Raw genomic sequence first — 17,868 nt, 5'->3', positions numbered from 1 at the left:
AAAATCTGATACATCTATAGCAGGCTAATTTTATGTTAATAAGTTTATATGGCCTGCGAATGATGTTATACAAATCCAAATGATATCAGACAAAAGGTTCCCCATCCCTGCAACAGCCAGTTCCAACCCTTCATAACCAACTGTCTATTTTCTGAATTTATGGATTTAGTTGTTCTGGACATTTCATACAAATGGAATGATATACACTGTGTTTTGTGTTCTGGGGAATAGCAGTCTGAAATCAAGATGTTGGAGGGTTGGTTGCCTCTGAGGCAGAGTGGCTCCATGTTTCTCTCCTAGCTTTTGGTGGTTTGCTGCCAGTCTTTGGCTTGTGAAATGCACCACTCCAGGCAGCCTTCATTTTCACATGACATTCTCCCCATTTGTCTTGTCACTATCTTCTCTCTGTGCATCCTGTCTCTGTGACCAGTTTCTATTCTTTATAATATCAGTTATATTGGAATAAGGCCAGCTTTGCTTCATTTTAATTACCTCTGTAAATAACCTGTCTCCAAATAAAACCCCACTCTTAAGTAAGTAATATTGAATTAGGACTTCAACATATATTTTTTTGAGGGACACAATTCAACCCATTATACCATCCTAGTCAGTGTGAAGTGATACCTCATTGTATTTTGATTTGCATTTCTCTAATGATGAATGATGTAGAGCACCTAATTAAAAAAAAATATCCAAGAGGAACAAAGACAGAGACACAGAAATTTCATCTACTGGGTAACACCTCAGAATGCCCCTGGACAACCAGGACTGGGCTGGGAAGAAGGTGGGCACAAGAAGCCAGGTCTCCCACATGTATGCCAGGTACCCAACCACTGGAGCCATCACCTACTACCAGCCAGGGTCTGCACTGGCAGGGATGTGAGATCTGGAGCTGGAGCTAAGCATTGAACCCACCCACTCTTAACCAGCAACTTAACCACCAGACCAAACACTCACCCTGTTGATCATCTTTTAAAGTGTTTCTTGGTCATTTATATATCTTTTTGGAAAAAATATCTATGTAATTCCTTTGTTTGAGTTCTTTATATATTTTGGATGTGAAAGCTTTATCAGATATAATTTGCAAATATTTTCTCTCTTTCATTAAGTCATAAACAACTTCTTGACATTGTCATTTGATGGATGACACTTTTTAATTTTTATTAAGTCCAATATATTTTATTTTACTTGTTCTGTTAGTATATCTAAATAACCATTGCCAAATTCAAGGTCATAAATATTGGTACCATATTTTCATACAAGGGTTTTTATAAATTTAGCTTGATATCATTTTGGTGTTTAGGACTGCTTGCAATTCCACATGAGTTTTTGAGTCAGCTCTCCTATTTCTGCAAAAAAAAAAAAAAAAAAGCCTTTAAAACCTCAATAGGAATTACAATTAATATTAATAGCAATATTGTTATTTTGGTAAAAAATTATTTATTCATTTATTTATTTGAAAGGAGGAGGGAGAGAGAGAGAGGATTGATCCATCTACTTGTTCCCTCCCCCAGTGCCTGCAACTGCTAGGGCTGGGCCAGGCCAAAGCCGGGAACTCCATCCAGGTTTCTCATGGTGGGTGGCAAGAACCCAGGTACTTGGGTCAACACTTGTTGCCTTCCAAGGTGTACATTAGCAGAAAGCTGGATTGGAAATGGAGGCAGGACTTGATCACAGGCAATCTGAAATGGGCTGTGGGCATCCCAAACAGCAGCTTAACTCCGCGAGACAAAACACCTGCCCTAACAATACTGTCTTTTAATCCCTGAACATAGAATACTTTTCCTCTTCTATTTAAGTCTTTAATTATTTTCCCCAGTGTTTTGTAATTTTCAGCATATGTGTCTTTACCTTCATGAGCTGAATTTATTCACAGGCCTTTTTAAATGCTGTTGAAATAGGATCATTTTCCTCATCTCCTTTTCTGATTATTCATTAGTAGTATTAGTATTCTTTGAGTATCATTCTTGTGACTTATGACTTGGCTGAATTTATTAGTTTTAACGTTTTTTTTTATGAATTCCTTAGAATTTTTTAGTACATAAGACTTGTGTCACATAAGTCACTTGTGAATAGGTATGGTTTTATTTCTTCATTTCTATTCAGATGCTTTTTGTATCTTGCCTAGTTGCTTTGATCCAGGATAATATTGAATAGCAGTGGTGAAGTGAGGTAGCTTTGTGTCTTGTTCCTAGTTTTAGGAGAAAGACTTTCAGTCTTCATCATTGAGTATGATGTGATTACAGGTTTTTCATAAATGTTCTTTATTATGATGATGAAATCCTCTTCCATTCGTAGTTTAAGTGGGATTTTTCTTCTTTATTTTTTAATCATGAAAGGGTGTTGGATGCTGTCAGGTGCTTTTTGGGCATCAATTGAGATGATCTTTTCTTCCCTTCATTCTATTAATATGTATCATATCAATTAATTTTTATATTTTGAATCACTCTGGCATTATTGAGATAAATCCCACTTAATCATGGTTTATAATCCTTTTAATATGTTACTGAGTTTGGTTTGCTAGTATTTTATTAAGGAGTTTTGCATCTATATTCATAAGGGATATTAGTCTGTATTTTCTTGTGATGTCTTTGTTTAGCTTTGCCGTCAGGATAATGTTGGTCTCAAAGGATGAGTTAAGAAGTCCTGAACTTTATTTTTTGAAGGAGTTTGAGAACTATTGGCATTAATTCTTTAAATGTGGGGCCAGCACTGTGGCAGATTAGGCTAAGCCTCCACCTGCGGCACCAGCATCCCATATTGATGCCCGGTGTATCCTAGCTGCTTCTCTTCCAATCCAGCTCTCTGCCTGTGGCCTAGAAAAGCAGTAGAAGATGGCCCAGATGTTTGGGCCCCTGCACTCATGTGAGAGACCCATAAGAAGCACCTGGCTGATGGAAGACCTTTTTGTCTGTCTCTGTCTGTCTGTAACTCTACCTCTCAAATAAATAAATCTTTTTTTAAAAGATTTATTTATTTATTTATTTATTTGAAAGAATTATATAGAGAGAGAAAGAGAAGCAGAGAGAGAGAGAGAGAGGTCTTCAATCCATTGATTCACTCCCCAGATGGCCACAGTGGCTGGAGCTGTGCCAGTCTGAAGCCAGAAGCTTCTTCTGGGTCTCCCATGTGGGTGCAGGGGCCCAAGGACTTGGGCCATCTTCTACTGCTTTCCCACGCTATAGCAGAGAGCTGGATCAGAAGTGGAGCAGCTGGGACTCCAACCGGTGCCCATATGGGATGCCAGCACTGCAGGTGGCAGCCTCACCTGCTATGCCACAGCGCTAGCCCCATAATATTACAATTTTTAAAAATTTTACAAGATTTGTTTTTTAGCCTAATGTAAGAAAACACTTCAAAAATTCATGGAAAATGAAAGTTTATTTTCATGGCAAAGATTTTTGAAATCCATGCATAGATTTTCATTATACACATATTTACTGAACTTCTTGAAAACCCTTTGTGTGATATATTCTAGAGAATATTCCATGTGCTCAGAACAAAAAATATGTTTTCTGTTTTAGATGGGATGTTCCATATATGTGTTAGCCTAGTTGGTTTATAATGTTTGTCAGATCCTCAATTTCCTTGTATGCCTTCTCATTGTTATACATGTTATTATTGAAAGGGGGACAATGAAGTCTCTCAACTGTTATTGTAGAACCTATATTTCTACCTTCAGTTCTTGAATTTTTGCTTCATGTACAAGCATTGTGGGTGGTGGCTATCTTTAGTTTTGTATGTGTTTATGATTGTTACATCTGTGTGATGGATTAATCCTTTCATTGTTACATAGTATCCTTTTCGTCTCAGCAGTTTTTTGACTGAACGTCCGTCTTGCCTGATATTTGTCTAACTCCCCACTTCCTATTTTGGCTACTGTTCATGGAATACTGTTTTCTGTTCTTTGACTTTAGACCTGTTTGTGACTTTTGAATGTAAAGTAAGTTTCTTGTAGAGAGCATAAAATTTGATCTTGTGTTTTTTATCCATTCTTCCAATTTCTGCCTTTTGATTAGAGTTTAAGCTACTTATAATTAAAATAATTACTGATAAGGATTAATTTTTTGCCATTGTTTAACTTTTTTGTCTTTTTCTATACCTAATACTGCTTTCTCTTGCATTTAAGTGATTTTTTTTAAAAATAGTATAAGTTTTAAAAAAAAGTTATTTTGTGTTGCTCTAACAGATAACCACAATTGGAAGATGGGCCAAGTGCTTGAACCTCTGCCACCTATGTAGGAGACCAGGATGCAGTTCTGCCTTGTGGCAATTTGGGGAATGAACCAGAAGGTGGAGGATTTCTCTTTCCCCCTCTCACTCTGTCACTCTGCCTTGCAAATAAGCAGATCTCTTTTGGGGGAAAATTTAAAAAAGAATCTTAATCGCATTAACAGGTAGTCAACTCTCATGGCCTAATCACCAACTAAATGTCCAATGTTTTATTGGCAACACCTGAATTTTGGTGGGAACACACTCAAACCATAACATGTACAAGTTTTATTTCTGTTTTGTATTATTTCTCAGTTATTTTATTAGTAATTTACCTTAGGGATTGCAATTAACCACTTACAACAGTTTAGTATCTATAGTATAAAAGAAATGAGTTATACAATGTTTCCTTATTTTTTCAATATTTATTTATTTATTTGAAAGGCAGAATTAACAGAGAGGGAGGGAGACATCTTCCTTAACCACTACGGGTGGACCAGGCCAAAGCCAGGAGCTTCTTTCAGGTCTCCCACTTTGGTGGCTGGGGCCCAAGCACTTGGGCCATCTTTTGCTACTTTCCTAGGCCATTATCAGGGAGCTGCATCAGAAGTGGAGCAGCCAGAACTCGAACCAGTACCTGTCTGTGATGCCGAGCATCATAAGTGGCAGCTTAACCCGTTGTGCCACAGTGTTGGCCCCCCATTGTTTCCCTGTTAACATCAATTCATAATTATGAACCATACTGGAAGGGAAAGGGAAGTTACCATCCCAAAATCCTGTATGTCTTTGTAGTTACTTATCCCAGTGTTCTTTGCTTGTGGTTGGCTTTGATTTACTGTCCAGTGACCTTTAATTTCTGCCCGAAGGGCTCCTTCTCCTTTAATTGGTGGGAAGGTCTAGTGACAGATTTGAGTTTTTGTTTATCTTGGAATGTCTTAATTTCTCCTTCATTTTTGGAGGATAGTTTTGTCAGATACAGAAATCTTAGTTGACAGTTTTATTCTTAGAGCAAAATATGTTATCTTGCTGCTTTCTGGCCTTTGAGGTTTCTGCTGAGAAATTGGCTGTTAATCTTACTGCATCTCTCTCATACCTGACAAGTTGTTTCTCGCTTGCTACTTCTAAGATTTTGTGTGTGTGTGTGTTTTGATGCTTTATTTACAATGTGTTTTTAGTGTGGACCATTTGTGCTTATACTTAGAATTTGTTGAACTTCTCATATGTGCATATTTGTGAAATATTGTCATTATTTCTTCACTCTTTTGGAACTTGCCTTTCTGTATTTCTTTTTAGTTCCATTATGTGAATGTGGCTGTACTTAAGGTGTCTTTCGTATCTCATATTTCTTCATTCTTTCTGCTCCTCAGACTGGGTAATCTCAGTTGACCTATCATCAAGTTCACTGATTCTTTTTTCTGCCTGCTGAAGTCAGTTATTCAGCTTCTGAGTTCTGTTTGGTTCCTTTTTGTGGTTTCATTTTCCTTATTGCCATTTTCTATTTAAGACATCATTTCTCTTGACTTCCTTTAGATTTTGTCTGTTGTGGTTTCCTTTTGCTCTTTGAACATATTTAAGACAGTTCATTTAAAGTCTTTCTTTTATACGTGTATATCTGTGCTTCCTCCCAGACAGCTTGTGTTAATTTCTTCTGTGAATCATCCATAGTTTCTTACTTCTTGGCTTGCTTCCTAATGTATTCTATGAAATGAAATTGGAAATTTCAAGGATAAGAAATTTTCAACTTTAGAAGTCCTAAGTCATTTTGTATGACCTGTATGTTACTGGTCAGTGTATTAGCTACTGGCTACATGTGAGTTTTAGTACTGGAAATGTGGCAGGTACAAATGAGAAGTATTGAAGGCAGTGGTGTGTTGGTAAACCAGCTCTCTGGGCATAAAGTCTGTGATATATGTCATTTGTTAATTTCTGTGTTGTAAATATTCCTTTCAAAGCTGTTTTAAAACCATCAGAGTGATGTACCTGAACTCTGTTAGGAATGGAGCTGTGAATAGATGTACACAGTCAGCCCTTATAAGCCAGCTTGTGTTGGCTCTAGTGTACTACTTGATGTAAGTGTAAAATATTCACTAGGCTTCAAAGATTTACTTTGAAAAGAAAGCATTGTAAAATATCTCAGTAATCGAAGTTTTGCTGTTGGTTACATATTGAAATGATAATGCTCTGAATACATTGGTTTAAATATAATGTATTATAAATGGGATGTGGAAGATCCTCCACTGGTGGTCTCCCCATGGATGCACCAATTTGGGTAATTATTCATGCACCATTCTACCTTTCAAAGAGCTGGAGAAACCAGGTGAGAGGCAGTAGTACCTGGTTTTGGTATATAAAAAGAAAAGATGTAAAAAGATGTCTCTGTCACTCCACCTCCAACTCCAAGCTGCACAGTGTGAAAAACCTCCCATTTGGGAGACAGGGAATTAAGTCTAGCTATTAGTACCAGGCCCAGTATCTGGCAGAGACCCATGGACCAGGCCTGTATGCCAGTAACCACAGACTAGGACTGCATTAGCCAGGCAGCCACAGGACTGCCTCTAGCACCTTTCCCACCAATTTGAGCAGCATAGCAAATGCTTGACACTTAACAACACAGGGATCATCAATTCTCCATGTTAATGTGATATTAATGCAAAGAGAACAGGTTCAATTTAGTTCCTACATACGATTCTAGGAATATAATACTTTTATCCTTTCCCCCTTTTCCTTTCAATATAACGTTTTTAATGTACATTGTTAAAGTCTGAATGCTCTGCTAAATAAAAGTTGAACAAGTAAAAAGACTACAGCCCTTCAGAAATATAGGCAAAGGCTTTAAATGATAATCAAATGCAGAGATGTCCATATCACACATATACAGTAAATTTCAAAATAATCACAGGTGATTAAAACTATAGTAATGTATTATTCTTCACTTGGTTTGAAAAAGATATAAAACAAAGTTTGACAAAACTATATTTGCAGCAACACTGATAAACATAGGCATTGCTCTTTGTTTTTTTTTTCTCATTTTTTCTTTTTTAATTTTAGCTCCCACAGTTAATATCATATCCCACATACTCGTCTCTTTCCAGCTTATTTCACTCGACATGATGCCCTCTAGTTGCATCCATTTTTGATGCAAATGGTAGAATTTCATTCTTTTTTATATCTGAATAATCCGTGTGTGTGTGTGTGTGTGTGTGTAAATGCATGTGTGTATCACATTTCTTTACTCATTCATCTGATAATGGACACCTTGGTTGATTCCATATTTTGGCTATTGTGAACAGTGCTATTACAAACATAGTGGTACAGGTATCTCTTTGATACAATGTGTGTTCTTGTTTATTATGGATATACTTAGAAGTAGATTGCTGGACCTTATGGCCAGTCTATTTCTAGTTATGTAAGAGATCTCTATACTGTTTCCACAGTAGCTACACTAATTTACACTCCCATCAACGGTATATAAGGGTTCCTCTTTATCCATATCCTCGCCAACATTTATTACTTTCCTTTGGGTAATATCCATCCTGTCGGGTACGTGATATCTCACTGTGTTCTTGATTTACATTTCCCTGATGGCTAGTGATGTTGAGTATTTTTTCATATATTTATGGACTGTTTGTTTGTCTTCTTTCAACAGCTGTTGAATTCCTTTGCCTATTTCTTAACTGTGTTGGTTTATTATTATTTTTTTTTTGAAAGGCAGTTACAGATAGGAGGAGAAACAAAAAGAGACAGAGATCTTCATCTGCTGGTTCACACCCCAAGTGGCCACAACGGCCAGGGCTTGGGCCAGGCTGAAGCCAGGAGCCCAGAACTTCTTCCAGGTGTCACACTTGCATGCAGGGGCCCAAGCACTTGGGCCATCCTCCACTGCCTTCCCTGGTGCATCAGCAGGGAGCTGGATCAGAAGCTGAGCAGCCAGGTCTCAAGCTGGTACCCACATGGGACGCCAGCATCATAGGCAGAGGTTTAACCTGCTGTGCTAAATCGGCTCCCAAGTTGTTTGAGTTGCTGATATATTTTAGATATTAATCCTTTGTCAAGTAGCTTGCAAATATTCTTTGCCATTCTGTTGGTTGTCTCTGCACAATATTGAATTCTTTGTTGTGCAGAGGATTCTGAATTTGATTTAATACAACTTGTCTAGTTTTGCTTTTGTTGCCTCTACTCTGGGAGTTTTATCCAAGAAATCATCAACTTCACCAATGTATTGAAGTGTTTTCCTTATATTTTCTTCTGGCAATTTTATAGTTTTTAGTCTTACATTTAGGTCTTTGATACATCTTGAGTTTATTTTAGTTTATGGGGAGAGATAGGGTTCTGATTTCACTCTTCTACAGCTAGACATCAGTTTTGCTGCCTTTGTTGGAAAGATTACCCTTTCTCCAGTGTGTGGTGTGGGCATTTTTATCAAAAATCAGTTGGATGTAGATATGTGGATTAATTTCTGGGCTCTCTATTCTGTTGATCTATATATTGGTTTTTAAGGCAGTTGCTGTTTTAATTACAATAGCTTTGAAGTCTGGTATCATGATGCCTCCAGCTTGATTTTTTTTTTTTTTTTTTTGTTCAAGATCTCATTGGCAATTCTGGGTCTTTTGTACTTCTATATGAATTTTAGGATTGTTTTTTCTAATTCTATAAAGAAGAATGTCATTGGTATTTTGATAGCAATTACATGGAATCTGTAGATTGATTTAGGTAATATTGACATTTTAATGATGCTAATCTTTATCCATGAGTAAGGAATATCTTTCAATATTTTTGTGTCCTTGATGATTTTTTTCATTAATGTTTTATAATTTGCAATGTAGAGCCCCTTTGCTTCTTTGATTAAATTTATTCCTAAATGTTTGTTTTTTTGGGTAGTGATTATGAATGGGATTATTATCTTGATTTCTCTTTTGGTGAGTTCGTTATTAGTATATTGAAAATTTGTGGGGTTTTTTTTGGTATGTTTATTTTGTAACCTGTAACTTTACTGAATTGGTTTATCAACTCTAACAGCTTTATAGTAGACTGTTTAGATTTTTCCATGTGTAATATCATGTCAACTGCAAACATGCATATTTTGACTTCCTCCTTTCTCATTTCGATACCCTTTTTGTCTTTCTCCTCCCTAATTGTTCTTGCTCTTACTTCCAGTGCTATATTGAATAAGAGTGGTAAAAGTTGAGATCCTTGTCTTGTTCCAAATCTGAGGGGAAGTGCCTTCAACAGCTTTTTGCCACTCAGTATGATAATGGCTTTTGATTTGTCATATATAGCCTTTACACTTTTTAAAAATATTTTATTTAAGTTATTTGAGAGGCATAGTTACACAGAGAGGGAGAAACAAAAGGAAAGGTCTTCCATCTGCTGGCTCACTCCCCAGGTTGCCACAACAGTTGGAGCTGGAGCTGGGCCGCTCTGAAGCCAGGAGCTAGGAGCTTCTTCCAGGTTTCCCACATGCATGCAGGGGCCCCAAGCACTTGGACCATTTTCTACTGCTTTCCCAGGCCATAGCAGAGAGCTTGATTGGAAGAGGAGTAGCCAGGACTTGAGTGGTTACCATATGAGATTCCAGTGCTGCAGGTGGAGGCTTGGCCCACTACACCACAGCACTGTCCCATAACTTTTATAATTTTGAGGCATGTTCCTTCTATGCCTAATTTGGCCTGGCCCAACCTCAGTCACTGTGGCCATTTGGGGAGTGAACCTGTGGGTGGAAGGTCTCTCTCTCTCTCTCCCCCCCTCTCTCTGTATTATTCTCTATCACTCTGCCTTTCAAATAAAATAAATGTTAAAAAAAAAAGACAGACATCTAATTTGATTCTTGTGTATATCACTCTTTTAGGATGAAGATAAATGGTCATTTGAAAATTATTAAATGTTGTTCAGGGTGATTTATAGAGAAGTCATTTTAAAACTTATGTAAAATATGCCATTGTTAGCTAAACCTATTAATTAAAACTTATATTCATTAAAATGAAAAATGTATTCTTAAAAGAAAATCCAGTGCTCTACTTGAAGTCATTCATCTTTTCTAGTCACTTTGTTTGTTCATTACATGGGAAATTACTGATGCCTATAGAGGAATTTCATTCAGTGGCATATGATATTGTATTGTTTATCATAAGATACTTGTATAAAACCCAGCCTGTCTACTATGTTCACAAAACGTTTCTCCTAGCTTACTTGTATTTCTTGATCAATTTTACATACTACCAGACATACCCCCTGCCTGTTTTTTGGTTTATGAAGAAGCAAACTTCACATACTCAGAAACTTAAGTAACAGGCCCATTTTGTGAAGTAAGTATTTCAGATTCTTAGTCTGTTCAGCTTTAAGCCATTTCAGATCTCTCAGTGGTGTTTACCATGAGTGTATCATTTGTTTCTTGTGAAAGTTTCTGTCTCTGAATTTTATAATTTTTAATCTCCTAGTCTTCTAATCCTTACAAAAATTAAGTCATAGGTTTTAAGGTTAGCTTCTATTTCCAACTACATATACAAGAGACATGATATATTGCTTTTTATAAGAAATAACTTTTAAATAATTATAAGTTATATACAACTGTTTATCATTTTTCATATAGATTATAGGATGGGTCACTTTTATTTTTTAAAGGCAGAGAGAGAGAGAGAGAGAGAGAGATCTTTCTTCTACTGGTTCATTCCTCAAATGCCTGCAACAACCAGAGCTAGGAACATGAGCTTAAGGCATGAGCCAGGAACTCCATCAGGGATGGATGGCAGGGACCCAAAGGCTTAAGCCATCACTTGGCACCTTCCAGAGTGTTCTTAAGTGGGAAACTGGATTGGAAGCAGAGGTGGGCTTAAACCCAGGCAATCCAATATGGGATGCGGGCATCCTAGGCAGCAGCTTAACTTCTATACCACAATGCTGTTCATATCAGGCCAAAAAATAGAATGCCCAAAGCATAGTAATTAGTAACTGACCCACAGACCTGAGGTTTTGTAACACTTTTCTCCATGTCTCTATGTAGGCTTGATATGTACATTCTCCTTTGCACTTGAAGCTCTTTTCTTCTTTCCTCATCTCTTTCTCACCCTCCTCCCAGAGCTGAAATCCTTTAATCTGAAACGTTGGTATTAATCTGTATTTTGGCAGTTTAAATTGTTCACAAGAATCCTTTCTTGCTACCTATTGTGTATGATAAAAATTAGAAGTGCTTTAATAAAACTATATTCAAAGTGTAAGTTTAGAATCAGAGAAGGATTTTCAGTTGCAGAGGAAGTGACATGGGAATAAGGCTGGAAACTGAGAGGGAATTTTTCCAGTGGAGGGAACCAGGCAGTGGGAGCAGCCTTCATGCTGCACCAGCCACTGAGGCTGTATCGCAGTTACTATTCAGTTTACAAGACTCCTGCCTTCAAGGAGCAGATATTCCAGTGAGGGAGACAAGCAAGTGTGATGAAAGAAAACTATGTCAGAAGAAGTGAAGAGAGACTAGTGGGGAGGGAGCCTGTTCATTTAGATAAGGTTGTCTGTCATACTGTGTTTTGACAAACCCTAGTCTTGGGATATCTATAAAAATTGGATTTGAGAGACAAGTTAGTTTGAGAAACAGCATGCTGGTAAGCCCTGCCATGTATCTGTTGGAATTCAGACAAATCAAATAATGTGTTTGATGAGAGACCTCCCCTGATCATCAGTAGGGTTTTATGAGCTAAAACCTCAAAGAATACACTGGGAGAAGATGGCCTGGCCCATCAGGACCCCAGTATCCAGGTGAAATAGGAGTGAGCTCAGAGAGGGAGACTGGGGCCTGATGAGAAAGGCCTGGGGACCATGATGAAGAGTCTGTGCCCCACGTACAGCAGAGAGCCAGCAGTGCCGGGGTTTCATTTGGCTCTTAGAAAAGTTACTGTGTGGTAGCGTGGAAGCCATCTTGAGTGAGGCAAGGTTAAATCAAGAAGTTTTGCAATAAAAAACAGAATTACAAAGACCTGAGCAACAGGAAAAGTTGAAAAGACAATTATGTTTATAGGCAGTAAAAAGTGAGTCAGAAAAATTCTTGACATTTAATGTTTTAAACAAATGAAAATGCATCTTCAATAGAGGAAAACTCTATTATTAGCCTTACACCTGTGCCAGTAAGTGAAGGTCATGCCAGAGGTGAAAGGCTAAGCAGTGCTGTGTGGGGAAAAACAAAACAAACAAACAAAAAAAAAAACGGGGCAAAGTAATAACATTCAAAAGTATTTCAGACTCAGCATCTCCACCACGGTTTTCTTTCACCTTTGAAATAAGGGAAGGTTGGAAATGGAGTGGGAAAATATCCGTGTGATCTAGTTTTGAAAGGCTGAGATTTTTTTTTTAAGAAGAAGCAAGGTTGTTACTTCTTTTATGTAAGACAGACTATGACCTTGAATTAGAGACACATTAGCTGCCTGTCTAATTGGTGAGCGCAGCATACCTAGCTGCACAGCATTCTACTCCCCCTAGCCAAGCATGGGCAGGTGGTGACATGCTGCTGCCAGGCACTCATCTGAGCCTCATTGGCAGGCACTGATGCAAGAGGCAAAGAGGAAGTCGCAGCTGGCAGGAAATATTGGAGCATATTAGGAAGAGAGAAGGAAGATAAAATGTTATCTACCATATATTTCTGTTATTACATTGTTTGAGGTGTGTATGTGTGTGTGAATGAATGTAGTGTTTTGTGTCATATGTTCATAACCTGGCTATGATCCATCACTGATCCAATCAGAAAAATATCACCTTGCATGCTCCTTATTCCTCAACTGCAAAAATATCTTGGTTAACCTCTTTAGTAGAATTCTCAAAAAGGAAAAAAAGAATAGTAGATCTCATTGAGAATTAAATTAATGAAGTACCAGTATGATTAATGCTTTTACCAAATTCAGCAGATACAAATACGATGCAGTTTTTTTGTGAGGATGACAAACTGCCTTATTTTATTAAAAAAAAAAAAAAAAACTAATAGTCTTCTTAGGGGACCTTAGTTAACTTATAGAGAATTAAAAGTATAGAGGGAGAAATGTTAAAGAATATCAATTGCCAAAGAGGTTTTCATTGGTTAATTTCTTGTACCCTTTATCTACATTACTCACTATGTCTCTTCCTTTCCTACCTCATCCTCTTACACCTAAATTTGTCTTCCTTTGAATAGCTTTTTTAGCCAATGAGAAGAAACCATAATTGTCTTTTTTTTCATACTTTTAATTTGTATAGAAACTTTCATTCACCTCAGATATGCTGTGCCATGATTGGTGAAGTTGCTTATGAATAGATGGCTGAATAATTTATTTACAGATTTGTAGGCAAATTTTAAATAAATATTCCTATTATTAGCAAAAATAGCAAGATAAAACAGAAAACTAAAATAGATTATTTTTGTTAAGGAAGGATCCTTTCTGTCGGTATGATGGTGTCATCTGATTAGTCTAAATTTCTTTATAAATTGTCTTTCAACTACAGATATTAGATTTTATATATATTACAATATACTTATATAATGTATGTACTTACTTTGATTTACTTTGCAAGAATGTTATTTGAATGCATTCTTTTTTTTTTTTTTTTTAGTGGGAAGTAAAATAGCAAGGTTTATTAGGGAGGGGACATCCATAAGGATGGATGGGCACCTCTCCAGACAGAGCCTGAGAGACTGGGGGGGGCGGTGGAGGTTACATGGTTGAGTGGAGAGATTACACCTGGCCAGACCAGGTAGGCGACTCAGCAGAGAGGTAGGTAGAGGGCTGAGCCCGCAGTCCAGTTGTCCAGTTGAGGCGGGGTGTGTGTGTATGTGTGTGTGTTAAGGAGATGGGTCTTGCTTCCCCACCTGTTCCTCTTGGAACAAAGGGCTTTTTGGATGCAAATATTAAGAAACTTCTCCCTGAGTTTTCTCTTGAAGGTCTGAAATGAAGGACTTTATGGATGCAAATGTTATCAGACTTGAGGAAGGGAGCAGGGTGTTTGAGATGCAGATACTGGGCTGCACCTGGGAGATTGTGGAAGATTTGTCAGGCAGAAGGGGTGGGGACCCCCCACCTGGTAGGTTATCAGGTGGAAGGGGGCAGGGAATGCATTAATTCTTATACCCACATCAAATCAAATGTTGAACTCGCTGTTTTGTGTTTTTGAAAAAGGAGGTTATATATCTCATCATTGAGTTTGTTTGTTTGTTTTGCCCTGTGAATTCATTTTCCCTTCAGATAATTTATGGCATCATTTCAATTTATATTTTGAAGTCTTTCCTTTCCTTAAATTCTGATGCACAGATATTAATTGTATTTTCATTGATGCTTGTCAATAACTATTTGCAAGTTCATCTCAACATAATTTGGATATTTGTATATAAAAGTATCAGAATATGAACTTAGAGTGTTACTTGGAAAACTTTATGACTAATTCATTTTAAAAAATGTATTAGCATTCATTTTAAGTTGACTTTTCATTTTTGCTCTAAAGTCAGTCAAGAAAAGTAGATAGGTCAAATAAGCAGACAGGCAGGATCTTGTGCTCTGTGTCTGGTTGGCATTTACACAGGTCTTTCCTAATAAAAGGTGACATGAAATTCTATAAGACAATCAGAGCACAATCTCGTCAGTATTGTATCATGCCAATTCTGCAGTTGTGATTTTCCTGTGCATCTGTCAAAAGATGTAAAGCTATATTCAATAATAAGGTAGCAGGAACTTGAGACTGCGTGTTCATTTCTTTTTGTGACAGGAAGGTCAACCTTTTGAAAAGGGATGGAAATTAACATTTCTCCAGAATTACTTCTGGGGTTATCTCTTAATTCCAGAATTTTACTGCATTTGATAAATAGGCCAAATATATATTTTATTTATTTGAGAATGGGAGGGAAGTGCTGAAACTTTACAAATTGCAACTGGCATTGCACTCTGCTGATAAGGAAGGGAATTCGCACCGTTCTGAAGAGATTACATGAAGTAGAATCGGAAAGCAAATTGTATTTACAAAAGATAGGCTGATGTTCCTAATAGGTGTTCAGAATAGACTATCCACTCTCCCATTCTGCTGAGCTTTACCGGAAATAACTTCATTTCTAAAAGGACAAATCTGATTGAAAGTAAAAGCATTCCCTCTCCACAGATACTCTTCGGAAGGGTTTACATTAAATTTCCCTGATGGGCACACAGCAGTATTTTATACTGTATCTGTTTAAACTAGTAATGTGCAAAACACAAATCTAAACTGGATACTTGATTACTTTGTGAAACAACCATTAGATAACTAGATTTATATCTACAATTTTGGAAGAGATGTTGCAATATGCCATTCTGACAATAACTGTCAGAGTTGTAATACTAGGATCTATTTTCTTCTTGTTATCAAGGTAAAGTTATTAAAATTCACAGTTGGTGGGTCAGAAAGATCACTTATTATCTCTTGTCATCTGTGGTTTAGTGCTGACCTAAGCAGCTACTGTGTAGTGTCAAAATTATCACCACTGTCCAAGCTGCGGAAATACAACATGCTACATGATTTATTGCGTTTCCTGTCTGGAATGAAGATTATTCAAAGGCCTACAGCTGTGAGCCTCTGGTTTTGAAGAAACTTAATTTCTTAATTTTTATTTTTATTTTTCCTCATTCATTTTAGATTTTGGATTTAGTCAAGGGGACACATTACCAGGTGGCCTGTCAGAAGTACTTTGAGATGATACATAATGTAAGTAAAAATTTTTTAACTTTGTGATATAACTCTTTGTCTTTTGCTGTTATACGTTTCATTCAGGGTTTTTAGTTAAACCAGTGAAACCAGTCTGTTTTCAGCAGAGAGGAATTTATTACATGACATTAGATAACTTAAAAAATTTATATAAAGGCCAGAGAACTCAGCTTGCATGATACAGTTCAGGACCATTGTAACTAAGAGCGCCTCCATTATGAGAATATCTTGCATTATTGAAGCTGCCACCCACCAGTGCATATATAGGGTAGGTAAACTTCTGTAAAAAGCCAGGTTGTAAACATTTGAGACTTTAGGGTCCAGAGGGTCTTTGTCACAGCTACTCAAGTCTGCCATTGTAATGTAAAATTAGCTTCAGAAAATATGTATGAACACATATGCCTGTGATCCCATTTGTAAGTGTGGGTAGTGGGACAAATTTGACCCATAGCTGCCAAGAAGAGCCAAAGGCTTTTGCTACTTTCTGATTCTTCTACTTTGTGACTGCCATCTCATGTTACTCTCATCTACTTCCCAAGTCTCATGTTTATCTACGTGGCAGAACTGATGTTACACGTGGACTCCTAACATCAGGGGAGTCAGGCAATTGTATCTGGTTTTTATCATGGCACCCCCTTAAGAATAAAAAGGCCTGGTAGGTTACTGGAGTGAGTGCTGAACGATCCAATATTCTGAAATGTGTGAAGTAAGGGGTTCAGAGTCAGAGGCCTCCAGAGAAGAGCAGATAACTCAGAAAAATAAAGCTGGCTGAGAGTAATACCCACAAATAATGGTAGAACTATGGGGCACTGAAGAGTTTATGTCCCATCAGAGGCATTCACGCTGACAAATTAAGGCCCTTCTGTGAGCCAAGGGAACACATCTGCAGCTTATATTCAGCCCACTGGCCTCAATTTGCAATCCATGATCCCAGGCATGGATTCCTAACCTGGAACAGACATCTAAGAATGGACTTGGAAGGTCCATGCACTTGTTGAAGCATTTTATCACTGAGTACATATGTGCATTTGTCTGGAGTCTGGCATTTATCAGGTTTCAAAGGGATCCATGACCCTCCCCCAAAAGATACTGCATTCATTAAATTCATCATGAGTTACTATGCTAGGTTTTCTGTAGTCACAAATTATCTTTCAATTCTGGTTATATAATTACAAAATTTCTTCATTTCAAAGAAAAAATATTTTCTATAATATTACCAATAATTAAAATAGCCAGCATCTGTAGAACCCATTCTGTATGCACAACACAGCACAAAGTACCTTGAACACATTAGTTCCTTTTATCTGCACCACAACTAAGTACAGCTTGTATTCCACTTATGACTGAAACTTAGAGAAGTTAAGCAACTTGTATAGGGTTGTACTGCTGATAAACTTGGATTTGAACCCAGGCTCTCTGTTTCATCTAAAGCTGTGATCCTAACCATCACTGTGCTATTCTTTGGTGGTATCTGGTACTGGATTTATGGTGACTGCTGAGTTGATTAGCATTTTCCTGTCTATATTCATAGACTAGTAAGCATGGAGGAACTTTCAAGGTTATCCCTCATAGTTTGCACATAGAATAAAAACAGGTCTAGCTATTATAGGTGACTTGCCCAACTTACTGTAGATGCTTAATAGAAGATGTGGAACAAGAGGCCCAGCCGTATGTGGGCCTAGCCCTCTTTTTTTCCCCACACTAAATAAGAATATAGTCATCAAAAACCAGATCTCATTATTGTTTCTCAGAGTTAGAATCGCATGGGATAAGCCACATGGTGGGTCTTTTCAGCACCAGTTTTGTGTAATTCAGTCCCTCGAAGGCTGCATTCATTCATTTGCTTGGCCAGCTTGAGAGTTTTAATTTTACATATGCTCTTATTCACTGGTGGACCTTTTTAATTAAGAGGCCTTAGAACTTTCACAAAGTGAGGTCTCTCAACCTATTTCCTTTTTGAAGAATTAGGCTTAAACATTGAGT

At 37.4% G+C, this 17,868-nt stretch overlaps 1 protein-coding gene across 3 annotated transcripts in view; it reads left to right on the top strand.

The window, feature by feature from the left end:
* Positions 1–17,868, top strand: part of PRIM2 (DNA primase subunit 2) — a 365,751-nt gene that overhangs the window by 340,788 nt on the left and 7,095 nt on the right. For all 3 annotated transcript variants that reach the window (XM_051854615.2, XM_051854614.2, XM_008263076.4), the window contains one exon: positions 15,817–15,885. In XM_051854615.2, coding sequence (XP_051710575.1) covers positions 15,817–15,885 — 69 coding nt within the window. The remainder of the gene's footprint in view (positions 1–15,816; positions 15,886–17,868) is intronic.

This window comes from Oryctolagus cuniculus, chromosome 5 (genome assembly GCF_964237555.1).
Source record: "Oryctolagus cuniculus chromosome 5, mOryCun1.1, whole genome shotgun sequence".
Lineage (NCBI taxonomy): Eukaryota > Metazoa > Chordata > Mammalia > Lagomorpha > Leporidae > Oryctolagus > Oryctolagus cuniculus.
Note: the sequence above shows the minus strand (reverse complement) of the source record. Positions and strands in the feature narration are given on the sequence as shown.